Below are 13,028 nucleotides of genomic sequence, written 5' to 3' on the forward strand. Positions count from 1 at the left end.
CAACACTCCACCGCCTTTAGTGGTTTCACTCATCATGTGAAATAGTCTGGATTAACGGAAGTGCATTTCCAGGATAAAGCCTGACAGCCAGGTGCCGGGTGTCAGGCTTTGCCCCACGCCTTTTGCTCTGCGTGTGTGTTTCAGTTTTCAAAATCCTTTTAATTCAGGAAACAGCAACAAACTTTAATCTCGCAAGCTACGTGCTGAAAATGCCAAGTTTTGAAGAAAATGTAAACAAGGCAGGCCTGCTTGGTTCTTTCGGGGATTGATTGAAAAGACTTACAAATAATATTTTTATCTTACTGGGACATTTTTGGACCGGTCGCTGTAGTCACACCAATACACTGGTAGGAACAAAGTAAGTTTAACCATCTATCCATCTAATTTAAATAGCTCACTTTACTGTATATTGTTAACAGTTAACTTCCTTTAGTATGGTATGTGGCGTTTTCCACCAACAAAAGGTTCCTTCCCAAGACCATTTTATTTTGCAGAGCCACCATCCGAAGCTTAGCACCACCCAAGACGATTGTGTTTGGTTTGAAGAAAAGTAAACAACCCAAAGTGTTTTTTCCGAGAATGTATGTGTGTTGTAGCCAGACTTCACTCCACAGCGCAGGCAGTGTCAATGTGAGTCTATAAAAAAAACGCCGTGGAATGCAAACGCATGATTCATTCTTGTATGATAAAGTCGACAATATCTACTTAAAAATTACAAATCAAAATGTAAACAAACTATTGCTATTTAATAGTGTTGGCACATTAGCTCACATGAGATTAAAGATTAAGAACAATACACTTTGCTTACGGTATATGTGGTTAAATAAGCCTCAAATTCACATTTTTGCAGCATTATTTCACAAGCAATGTAATGAAAGCATATAATTGGCAGATGTTGCATTATAAAGAATGGACACGTTTTTATTCATTTAATATTATCATCCAATGATGAAATCAGCAGTTGCATCACATGGAGATTTGACATTTCACATATTTCAAACAGCCTAGTTGATTTGCAGCTAAACCTAGTCCCACTAAGTTATCTACCAGTTCAGTTCACTTTGAAATATATTTCCCTTTTCATGCTGACATTAACTCAGTTGAAGTAAATTTGCTGTAGATTCCACTAACCCTTTAATGGACTTCTAGGCTGAGTGGTGTTGACATTTATTTTAATGGCTACACAAACTATGTGAACATAATGCTGCTGACATCTCAAAATGATTAATCAGAAAGTCCCTTCACTGTGATTTATCTTTTAATTTGTGTTTGTGATCAACGAATAAAGCTATGGAATCAATCTGTTCTTGTTTAAAGTTGTTTTACTGCAGATTTTGCAAACATCTCATGAAATGGTTTTTTCTACTGTACAGTTACTGATGATGATATGCATATACAAATTCTGGTGGACATTTTAGAAATGTGGGTTATTAAACACCTGTATTCTGTGGACTGGCTGATGTGTTTGCAACCTGCTTGGATTGTTGCCATTCTGTCATAACCTGCACACTCTTTCTATCTCTTCTCTGAAGAGCTTCTCTGCTTATTTGTAAAATTTAATATTTTAATATTCATGTGGACATGCATATTGTTTACACAAAAGAAACAAAACATGCATATTTGTTTCTTCAATGTTATGCAGTTGTATGGTTCTTTGAACGAATAATAGTCCTCTTAAGGTACACATAGACCCTCTGCTGGTTCTCTTTAGTATTACACCATCCCTTACATAACACTCACAGCCCTCTGTTTTGAACTGTGTTTTGTGAACTACAGGACTACAAACATGTAGCCAGTGGTTTGGGTGGATGAGGGGAAGAGTTTTTAGCTGTCAGACAGGAACATATTTCATGGCATTTATTGTACCTCTAAGCACCTTATGATGTGCACACATAGATTGTGTAATAAGTGTGCACACTTACTGTAAATATAATACATGCTTTCAAGTTTTCGCCTTTAATTCTCCAAGGAAACAGAATTTTTTATATTCCAAGATGGCCTACTGACTGGGCAGCACTCGCCCTGCTTTAGTGTGGAAATTAGGTTAATTAATGAATCTAAATTAAAAAAGGGGTTTATGGTGCCAGCATTTTAGAGGAGGCCTTTTTGAAAATCAGTTTTTGATACCTTTTCTGTTTGTTTTATGCTCATGTGGTGCACTGAATTATACTGAATACATTTCTTTTTTTTTTCTTTTTAAATGGCTAACAGAGGATTTATTTCCCTAATCCTCTGTTTATTGATGGATATTATGATCTGGCCAGAGTAACTTTAATACCAGTCATTACACCAGTGCATTACAGTCTGCATGGAAATGCTATTTTAGTTTGGACCCCTCAAGCCAGGTGAAAAAAAAAAAGACTCAGTTTCTGTTCAACAATGCAAATGCTTACTGACACAAGGGCTTGGCCACATGGATTATCATGCCTTTCACCATTTGAACGTCTGAGATGACTAATTATTGTGCAAACAGTGTTGTCCATCCATTAAAAAATTTACTTTAATGCCTTTACAAATACACCATATTGGCCTATTTATATTGAGTTATTGTAAGAACTCTCACTCCTCTTTGCCAGTTTAACAACAACTTTCAATCTCAGTGTCATTTCCCTGTATATAAACACGTTAAAACAAGGTTAAAATGTTGTTTTGTAAATATGTATAAATATTTTTACATATTTTATTATCAAACAAGATAATTTTTAAATCTTTTGTTTGTGCGTATTTCATGCTTATGTGTTTGCTTTTAGTGAGTTTTCTTTGTTTCTTTCTGTAGCAATTTTGAAGGTCAGCAGCTTTATACAACACTTTACATGGGATTTATTAAAATGTACATACAAATAGAAAAATTATAAATTTCCCATGGATTCTTTAAAAAAAATTGATTTACGTAGCTTCTGGCCTTATGTTTCTTCTTCTGCTCTTTGTGTCATTCCCTCTCCAGGTTTCAGATGCTTGTTTGCAAAACAGCTAAACACAAAGTAACAGTATCTATTACTGCTGTCAACGTCCTGTATGTGACATTGTAAAAGAGAGAAACTTGATCATCTAGCTCTCAGTGGGTGTGCGTTTAATTCCACATCCTGGTTTGTGTGTAGCACAAGAAGGAGGAGAGCTGACAATTCTTTTTTTGCATGACTAAACACCTTTCCCTCAAGGCATGCTTGTGTGAATTATCAGGTAGTGTGTTCGCAGATGTGATTGCACCAAAGCTCTGTTGTGTCTACAATACTTCTTGTTGACAGGAAATACTTCAATTCAAAGGTATCAGCTCTTCCTTTGAGGACCTGAAAGCTTTCTGATTTATTGCAGCTATGAGATGTCAAGGTGAGCTTTCACTTCATTTAAAAAATGTTTTGGTTGCATGTCTGGCAAACTTTATACTGTATCTACTCTTTGTGGTTGACAGCGGTTTTGCACCTTGCTGTTGTAATTGTCGTCGTCATTACCTGGCTAATCACCATCAATTCATTGGATATACAGAAAAAAGCAAGACATATTCTCGGTGAGCTTATTTCTATTTATTACATCATATCTCCTGAGCTACCTCTTCTTAGTAAGTTTTATTTACAACAACTTAATTCTTTAATTCTATTTCAGGGTTTAATGTCAAAGATCGAATCACGCCGAAATTCAAAACAGGTAAATTAAATCATGAAAGAAGTCATCTTTGTAACATTACATGACTTCCACATTTATTGTATGTGGGATTTCTTTGGAAATACTGGTGGAAGTACTTTTGTGCGTACAATTTCAGCTACAACAATACCTGAGCCAAAATGCAGCCTCTCCGGAGTCTGTCCGCCTGACCATTTTTCTCTGCGCATCAGCAGTGGAGCAGCTAATGTTGTCGGACCAAAGATCTGTTTTGATGGTAAAATGTGCGTATTTGATATGGTAGTACCTGAATTAACCAAAGATGTAAATGTGTGTGACTGTGTGACACTCACCCTTACTGGTATCTCAACAGCATTATGAGCCATGTGTTGAATAATGTGGGACCAGGACTGAACATTGTGGTGCTAAATGGTGAGTCAACATGCAATCTGACTGATGTTTAGTAGTGTACTGATAGTGATTTGAACTTTCTGTTAAAGATTAATTGGTAACAGTTTTGAACTTTGAAGCAGCAGCTGTTAGAACAATCTCACCTAAAGGTGCATTAATTAGCCGTTCTGGAGCTTTTGATCATATGACATGATCTTCATCAGCAGATGAACTGAGGGAGGCGTCCTTTATGTGCTCATAAAAATAACTTCTTGACTTTCATAACAATGGAAAAAAACTCAATCTTTTTGGTCGGTTGTTTGTTGTTGTTTTGTCCCCACCTCAGGTGAAAATGGAATAATGGAAAAATATGGCTACCTCAATATGGAAATTGGAAGTAAGAGCTTTTTAAATCTTTTAATATTGTTTTCAATGTAAAGGTCTTTTGAAACCCTAAAACTATGTTGCTGTTGTTTTTTTTGTTGTTTTTAATTTCTCTAACAAAAGACCCAGAAGACGTCCTGGCGTACCTGAAGGAGATAAAACCTGGAATGATTGTCTTGGTGGCCTCATTTGATGATGTGGCAACAAAGTAAGTCCAAATGTCAATGATTCAACGGCAAAAATAATTTTGAATCACACAACATGACCCCTTTCTACTACTTTGTGGCAGAATGACAAAAGAAATGACGGAGGTGTTCGTCAGCATGGGAAGCACTTTGATCAAGTCTGTAAAACCCAGAGATAGCTGGGTGTTTGCTGGAAGAGCAGGGGCAGAAAACAGAAGCCTCTTTGAGAAGGTAAGTGAGCCTGTTCTATTTGTGTCAGAAAAGACCATCTATTTAAAAATACGCTCAAAGTAAGAAAGCTAAACATTAGATGGCAATACAAATGTCTTCTTTCCTGTTCACCTGTCAGCGTGCTGTTAATGATGAGAAAACCAACATTTATGAAAGTTGGCCGGAGATGGTAGAGGTGGGCGGCTGTTTACCAAGGACCCAAACTGAAGGACATACACCTTAAAGGACCTTTGTGATGAAGAGGAGAATATGACTTATTTAAGACTTCTCTGGAAAAAAATGATAACTCTCCAAATAGTTTAACATCTATTTCTGAAACTCAGATTTGTTTATGTTTCTCTACTTTGTATTTTTACCACTGCTGTATATTTATAGTGGAAGATGGTTCCTTCCTCTGTTGCTCTTCCTGACATTTCCTTGAGTTTTTCTTTGTCCCAAATCAAAGGCCTAAGGATTTTTTTACAGAATGTAAAGACGTCTGAGGCAAGTTTGTCATTTTGATTTTGTGATTCTGGGCTATTTAATTTCTTACACTGCACTCTAACTTTTACTCTTGTTTCATCTGTTTTTATTTTTTTTACTGTTTTGGTGGAAAGCACTTTGAATTGCCCTGTTGCTGAAATGTGTTATACCTTGTCCTGCCCATGTAAAAAAATGCTAGTGCTGTGTGTAAATGTTTAAAGAATTAAATAAATGGAAACATTGACTTTAAGGTAACAGAATACTGTGCAACTATTGTTGCTGAACTATGAAATACAGTTTTGTCCCTCTGGAATAAAACCAACAAAACTTCGCTTCCAGGTAGGTGGAGGATCATCATTTAATTATTGTTGACGACCAGGTGCTCAAGTTTTTTCCTGTCTGCCATCTTGTATCTCATGTTTCTCACTTTTTGTTTTAATTTCCATTTGGAGCACGTTTATTAGATACTATTCCATTTCAGTACCCGAACCTTTACTTTAGTAAAAGTACAGATACAACCGTGTAAAAACATTCCATTACAAGTACAGTATTACACCTGCATTCAAAATCCTACGTACGTAAAAGTACTGAAGTATATCAGTGTAACAGTGTGTAATAAGCATTTTACTGTTGTAGCTGGTCAAAGTGGTGCTAGTTTTAATTAATTTACTTACAGTTCAGTAGTTCAGTTTAGTGGTTCAAGTCGGGCCCCTTTCCAAAGGGTCACAAGGTAAATATGAGGGGTCTTGATATGAGTAATGGGAGAGGAAAAAAAGTTCTAATTCCCAAATTTGGAATAACGTTTTGGACTTTTTTAACAAAGCTTTTGTTTTTTTGTGAAATATTTGATAATTTGACATCTCTGGGTCTCGAGCAGTTACTGTAAACGTGACACTTTTATAAGGGGTCACAAAGCAAAAAGGTCGGGAACCACTGGTTTAATTTTTAACAACGCAGTGTACTTTATATGCACTACTCCAATGCAGACCAATCATCATTGGTCCAAATACAGAACAGTTCCCTCACTCTGGTGTTCTTGGCTGCTGACAGAGAGGAGAGGGGGAGCGGGAGGGGGGGGGTAACCTCAAATTATTATTGCAACTCTGTCCACTGTGAGCCCATGAGGTGTTTGTGTGCAGAAACTAAAGCTGGATTCATACTGAGGACATGGGAGTCACCCATGGAAAGAAGGTAAGTTGGTTGATTTTCGTACTTCTGTATTTCTCTAGGAGACACAACACAAGTAGCATTGCTTAAATCATGTTAAGATAACCCAGCAGAAGCATCTATGTGGCAAAAATACTTTTTCGGCATGCATTGTGGGTTTTAGAATGAGTTGAAAGACTGGAAGAGAATGAAAAACTCAACTGTTGCGGGATGTTCTGTGTTATTAGTGATGAATACGATGCCTTTTCTTGATCACATTTAAGCTTTTGTTTGGCAGAACTTTATAGTTTTCAGTGTTTGTCTGTCACTGTTAGGTCTACCTTTTTTTTCTTTTCGACTACAGCAAGTGCTTGAACCAAACAGGTCTTTATCCAGTGAAAAAGCCTTGCCCAGAGAGTGGGCCTTGGAGAGTGTTTACCCCGTCACATCCAATTAATTGTTCTCTACACAATGTTTGAGCTTGAGCCAAACAGCATGCCTCTTCCCTAAACTACCTAACCGTATCCAGTAGCAGAGCTGCCATTAATAAACCTCTCTAGATTGTACTTCTTTCACATTCTGATGATTTGCTGTCATTTTGTTTAAACTTTACTTTGTTTAAACATTGAATGCAGGTCTTTGAAGACATTACATATGCTACTACATTGGTTTTGGGTCTGCATGTATATGCTGCAGCTGAATTACAACTAACGCCAATGCCATACAACAAACATCATGTAACAGGGTCAAATGTAACTGTAACTGATGGTGCTCAGAGCAAAAGTATAGTCTGTCACAGGTGTTAACCAAACAACAGAATAGCAGCATAAAAGAATCCCTTCACCCAGCAGTCCAGTTTGAGTTCCACGGGGCGAATATTTCCGGTCTCAACCATTCATTCTGCTCAAACTCCAGCAAATGAGAATCTCAGTTGGAATCAAAACGTGTTTTATTTGAGCCTTGTCATTAATGAGGTGGCAGCCCTCTACCTCACCAGTAAGGGCACTCGCTTCACTGGAGAGCTGACACTTCATTTGTCTGTCAGCATCATAATTCTGCTTTGTGCTGCTTGCTGCTTTTTGCAAGAAACTGCATTGGTGACTGAGAGATTTACATGCTATTGTGTGTCACCATTTTGTGTCACACTACTCCTACACGCTTGTATATTAAAAAGAAAAGAGTACCATAGTGACAAGTTGGTAATAGCTATGAGATATATTCTATTCTATTTGACATGTCAATGACCTTTTCTGTTAACAGAGAGATCTCCAACATTCTACAGAGACACACCTGAACGGGTCTGGTGAGAAATGTTAATATCATTATAATCATGACAAAATGGGGGTAAGTTGTTTGACAGTTTTTGTGTGTTTGTGTGACTCGGGACAGAAACTGTGCAGTGGTGGCACATGTGCTCACAGTTGTATTTGCTGCAATTGTCATTGATTCTGTCATTAAAGAGTAAAAGGGTCAGCCCGAATTTGTTAAGTCAATAGACGGTTATGTAGCTCTCAATAAACCATTTGCCTGTGCCATTCAACATTCAAGTCTGTAAAATGCGTTTTAAAGCACAACTTTGTTTGTTTCAAAGGAAGAAAAAAAAACTATCTTCCTTTTACAATTACACAGAGTAATCCATAAGCAACAAAACACACCCTTGCAGATTTCAAAACACTCATAGGGTTTGTTGCTACAGCATCACTAGGTCTGGTATAGTCTCACTTTGCCAGACCTTCCTCCACAGAGCTGCGAAGCAGGGTCTGGCTAGTTCACATAGCATTCCAAGATGGGCGGGAAAACGTGCTCTGGTTTGTTGGCATTTTGTTTAAACCAATTACAATAACCATGGGTGGCGCTAAGCACCAGACGGAGCCCCGGCGCCGTTGCAAAACAGCCTTGGAAAGGAACTTACTTGGAACATACGTACGTTCAAACGGTGTTTAGTCGTGCAACAGAAAACTCCGATAACTGTCTTTACCCTGCAGAGATTTGAGGAGCAGTTAACCATACTCCTTATGAATCCACTGAGTTTAAAATTCCAACACAAAGAAAGCGGAAGTTACTAGACATCTGGCCGAAAAGAGTGTCATCCGGTGAAATTTCAGGTTGCACCGGAGCAATCCAGGAAGTGGAACGCTGCTTTTAGTGGCAAATCTTTGCTAATGTTAGCAAACATTCCACTGATTGTGCTCTGTAACTAGCTGCGGTTACATATGTTACATTGACAATATTTTTTCAACCCAGTTAAAATCATTCTGACTAGAGATTAAAATGTATCTGATTACATGGACGCCAAATATAGTGATCTGATAAAGTGTGCTTTTACATGCCTCAAAAAATTTAATCAGAACATCACTTCTTTTACTTAGTAGTAGTAGTCTCGCCCAATGTGAAACATCTAACCTGCTGCAGATATACTTGAAGAAGAATAAGAAGACGTTTTTAACTTTAATTGGTTCACTGGATTCCGGCTTTGTTCATCTTTCCCAAAACTTGTTTATTTGAGAGTTGCGATTAATGTGGTGCAACAACACCCACATATTTTAAAGTGCTCAAATGCTTGTTGGCTTTTTCCCCTTTCCATTATTGTGTTATATGCTTGTGCACGTTATAGGTTTACAAAGTGATGAAGCCCAAAGCGCTTACCATCTCCAACAGAAAACACTGTTCACAAACGGCTCCAAACTACTCGATTTTAATCCATTCTTTACTTTTGTGACACACGGAATGTTGTAATGCTCGCATAGCTGCTAGCGTGGCACGCCCTCATGTGCTTCTGACTGGCTACAACCCAAATATGGTGTTTGATTGTTTTTTAAATTAAACCACGTAAACCTATTCTGATATAACCTCTAAAAATAATTAAGAACCTAAAAATGAGCATAACATGAACACTTTAAGGTCTCCCACAAAAACAATGTATCAGCCACGGACCAGTTCTGTTTTACCGCCATGTTTTTGTCCCTCAAGGAAGCAGTATCACCTTATTGTCCCTGTGAAACAAGCATGCGCTGAAAGAATACATTTTTTCCAACCCAAAAGAAGCGATCGTATGAAGCTTTTACAGTAGTTGTTATTATTAGTCATTAGGCGCTAATATTTTCCTTTTGAAATAATCAATCAAAATGTACACAACCCCTCTTAAACCAAAAACCCCTTCCAATCGTACTAGATGGGGCCGGTCTCTTTCAACTGAGGTGATTGCGTGAGGTATTTTTTTCTGATTGGACTATTATTCTAATTATTAATAATGGAATAGTAGGGTCTAAACACTTGACATTTATTAATCCAAAAACACACACACGTGACATAATAGACATTCATTGATAATTGAGGAGAAATATTGTGAGGGCATGGCAGGCACTCCAAGCAGTGCTCCAGTTCCCCTCCACCAGTCCACACTAACTGGGTCATGCTGCACTTGAACCTGCAATCCACTTTCCAAGGTCCAAGATGCTCCCAAAAGATTGCCATGGAGTAATTTCTATCAAGGTCACTGTAGGTTATTGTGACACTACTCAGGGAAACTGCACTTCTGTTTCTTTTTTGCTTCTGTACATGGTTGTACACCAAGGTTCTCAGGTCATTTCAGGTCTATTTGAGGCTGCAGTTTGTAATGTGCAAAAGTCATGTCATCCATGGACTTCCAAAGGTCTAAATATCCGGGAGAACACTTTTAATACTTCCACAGAAGACAGCTTTGGTGAGTGTACCTCCCTGTGTGTAAATTCTTTTTAGCTTTCTCTCGGTCAGAAAAAAAACACGTTTTAGTCTGACTGATGAGCAGATCTAACATGTATACTACCACTCCACCATGTTCAGATTAGATGATTAAGATACTGTCAAATAAGAGTATTCAAAAATAAAAAATAATAATAATCTTAACCTCGAAGTCTATATTGACCTTGGACATAGCAGTTTGGCTAAAAATTGTTATTTTAACTCAAGGTGGATTTACTAGACATTTTTGTAGCGTTCAGCTGCGTCTGATGTTAATCATAAACTGATAGTGTGATGTGATGTTAATCATAAACTGCTTAGTTTTTAAGTAAATTATGAGTGATGAGGGGGTTGTCGTAACTGCTGTCTCTGTTCAAACATGGTCTCTGGTGTCAGAGGTGGATCGTGTCTGTTATATTTCAGCAGAGTCACTCAAAGATGCTGCAGTAATAATACTAAAACGTATCCAGCTGTAATGGTGAACGTTTAACTTGTAAGGATGATGAATACTTTTTTTCTTTAGCCTCAGTAATGCAGACACACAAAATTGAACAGCAAGACCGACATTCAAAGCCTCAGGCTCCTCCGTCTCAACTACACAGTGTGGAGGAGAGCAGTAATCTCATCAGACCGCAAAAACCTCTCAATCCTGTAACAGCCTCCAAGAGTCACCAGGAGCTCCATAAAGAACTGCGGATGACCCACAAGAGGTTGGAAAGACACTCAGACACTCAAACAGTCTCTCTTCCCTTTCATTGTTTATTTAAAGTCCTTCTGTGCTCCTGTCAGGAGAGTGTCTCAAGACGGAAAGACTGAACTCCAGAAGGCTTTAGAAAAGAGGAGATGGGAACAAAGGATGAAGGCGAGCAGGGATCAGGAAGAGACAAAGAGGAACAGATCTCCACTTCATCAGGAACTGTTGAAAAGACAACAGAGGCTAGAAAAGGTTTGCTGAGCCCATGCTTTTTTTTAAAAAACTTTTTTCACTAAGGATCTTGTCACATGATCTGACTCAAAAAATCATCAATGATCTATTCTGGGAGCATACATTACTATGTCATATAAAACAACTTACAGAAGATTGACATTGGTGGTCCGTGTGGAGCATCATGGGGTTCTGCAGTCAACCAGTGGAGGGCAGTGTAGACTTAATTTCAGACACTGCTGTCCTGTCTGGGTTCCTGCAAGAAGAAAAAAACATTGATCTGTTGGACTCTATACTTGCATTATTGACTTCTGAATGTTATACTTATATGAACTAAAAGACAGTACAGAAAGACATATATATTTTTAAAAATGTACAAACCATTTATAAATAATTGCCTAGGTTTGAGAACTATGGATAGCGTGGATCTTCCAGGCCTTTAATTTGATGGGATTAGCTCCAAACCTAGACATTCATAAAATAGCTTGTGAAAATGCGGCATGTTTACTGTGGCTACACATCTGAGCTCCACTTTATTTTTCTGGTACATTTTGATTTATTTTTACATTTTCTCCACAGCTTGAAAGAGAAAAAGGACAACAGCGAGAGGGGCCAGAGTTCCTTCGAGTCAAAGAGAGGCTGAGAAGAACTGCAGTGTTAGATGTAGGAGGAAAAATAGTGTGACAGTTATGATTTTATCGATTGAATGTGCGTCTTTTGTGTCAGTACAATGGACGTTGGTATTAATTGATTGGACAGAGAGACTGATCTCATGAGGGCTTTGAAAAAACACAAAAGATCATAAAACTGCACAACATATAGATATTCAGCAGTCATAATGAAAACAACAGTCCGTTACGGTGAATTAACACATTTGGCAGCCAATCGTCCCAGTGATTAGCTGAGCAAAGGTGCAAGAGCTTATAGGAGCAGTCAGTATTTTCCGTTAGAAATCAAAGTGTACATGTATGAAAAATAATATAACGATTCAGTTTGAGTTACACACTAAAGTCTACATGGCTGAATTAGAGTGCTGGATCGTGATGTAGACAGTGATGACAGCTGAATGTGTCTTGCATGATTTATACAGCAGCTGTACATGTGTCATGCCACATTCTATTTTCTTCCCTAACAATGCAAACAAAATTGACATTGTAATAAGTGTTACTATTTTTTTTCATTCTTTCTATGTGTCTGTAATTATATGTCTTCTTACTGTTTTCCCAATACTCAACAAGACACCTCTTGTTCTAATCAGGAGGGGGAAGTTTACTGTATGATTTTGGGGTATTCACTTTTCCCTGCACGTCATTGTTTTATATATCCATTTTAGGTCTGTTTTATGTTGTTGGGAAGTGTAGTATCATCAGTACATTAATCATGTCTGATGTCAACACTGAGCAAATGTAATTCTTAGAAAACTATTGTGTCCTTTGTGTGACCTTCAATAATCTTTCCATTTAAAAAAGATACAACCTGAACAACATGAAACTGGTATGTTGAAATATTTTATAATGACAAATGACTGTATTTCCACATGTGGGCAAAACAAAACCGTGAAAAACAGTAAAAAGTCCAAAACATCAAGTTCTTGTGAACATTTATTCGTTTATGAATGAAGAGAGGCGAGGATTTCTTTAAGAATGTAATAGAACCTAAATCTTAGTGTAAATAATAATCAGTATACTATGTATACCTTAAGAATAAAGCTGATATTTACCTATAAAATCATGTATCTCTAGGAATAACCATTAACATCTAGCTGTATGTACATATTGCAATACAATCCATGATCATAATTTATTGTGGTAATTCTTTTGAGGCTGTAGTTTACTAAGTCACCATTTGGGTTGCATTACATTGTACGTGTGTTCATTGTTTGTATCTTTGAAATCGTTAGTCTGACATATTGCTTGCTCAGTACGACAAAATAAGGAATAGGTAGTTTAATAACTAGTAAAGAAGTAAAATAAGCAAATTGTAAACAT

The 13,028-nt window shown here is 37.5% G+C and overlaps 2 protein-coding genes across 4 annotated transcripts; both read left to right on the forward strand.

Moving 5' to 3' along the window:
- Positions 1-3,044: 3,044 nt before the first annotated feature.
- si:dkeyp-67f1.2 (uncharacterized protein LOC556106 homolog) lies at positions 3,045-5,111 on the forward strand. The gene is made up of 9 exons (XM_034869992.1): positions 3,045-3,327; positions 3,410-3,505; positions 3,601-3,642; positions 3,758-3,881; positions 3,971-4,029; positions 4,334-4,384; positions 4,495-4,579; positions 4,661-4,787; positions 4,906-5,111. Exons 1-9 carry the CDS (start codon positions 3,315-3,317, stop codon positions 5,008-5,010), a joined length of 702 nt encoding a protein of 233 aa, XP_034725883.1. The 5' UTR covers positions 3,045-3,314; the 3' UTR covers positions 5,011-5,111.
- Positions 5,112-6,238: 1,127 nt separating this feature from the next.
- On the forward strand, positions 6,239-12,037 carry LOC117943675 (actin-associated protein FAM107A). Of its 3 annotated transcripts, none has more exons than XM_034869946.1 (5): positions 6,239-6,440; positions 7,656-7,698; positions 10,639-10,825; positions 10,905-11,061; positions 11,620-12,037. In XM_034869946.1, the coding sequence occupies exons 1-5, from the start codon at positions 6,417-6,419 to the stop codon at positions 11,722-11,724; spliced, it is 516 nt and encodes a 171-aa protein (XP_034725837.1). In that variant the 5' UTR covers positions 6,239-6,416; the 3' UTR covers positions 11,725-12,037. The 3 variants fall into 3 exon arrangements, with proteins under 3 accessions (XP_034725837.1, XP_034725836.1, XP_034725838.1); XM_034869945.1 differs by having other exon boundaries at positions 6,260-6,440; positions 7,656-7,707; XM_034869947.1 differs by having other exon boundaries at positions 6,340-6,440; positions 7,656-7,693.
- The last annotated feature ends 991 nt before the right edge of the window (positions 12,038-13,028 follow it).

This window comes from Etheostoma cragini, chromosome 4 (genome assembly GCF_013103735.1).
Source record: "Etheostoma cragini isolate CJK2018 chromosome 4, CSU_Ecrag_1.0, whole genome shotgun sequence".
Taxonomy (NCBI): domain Eukaryota; kingdom Metazoa; phylum Chordata; class Actinopteri; order Perciformes; family Percidae; genus Etheostoma; species Etheostoma cragini.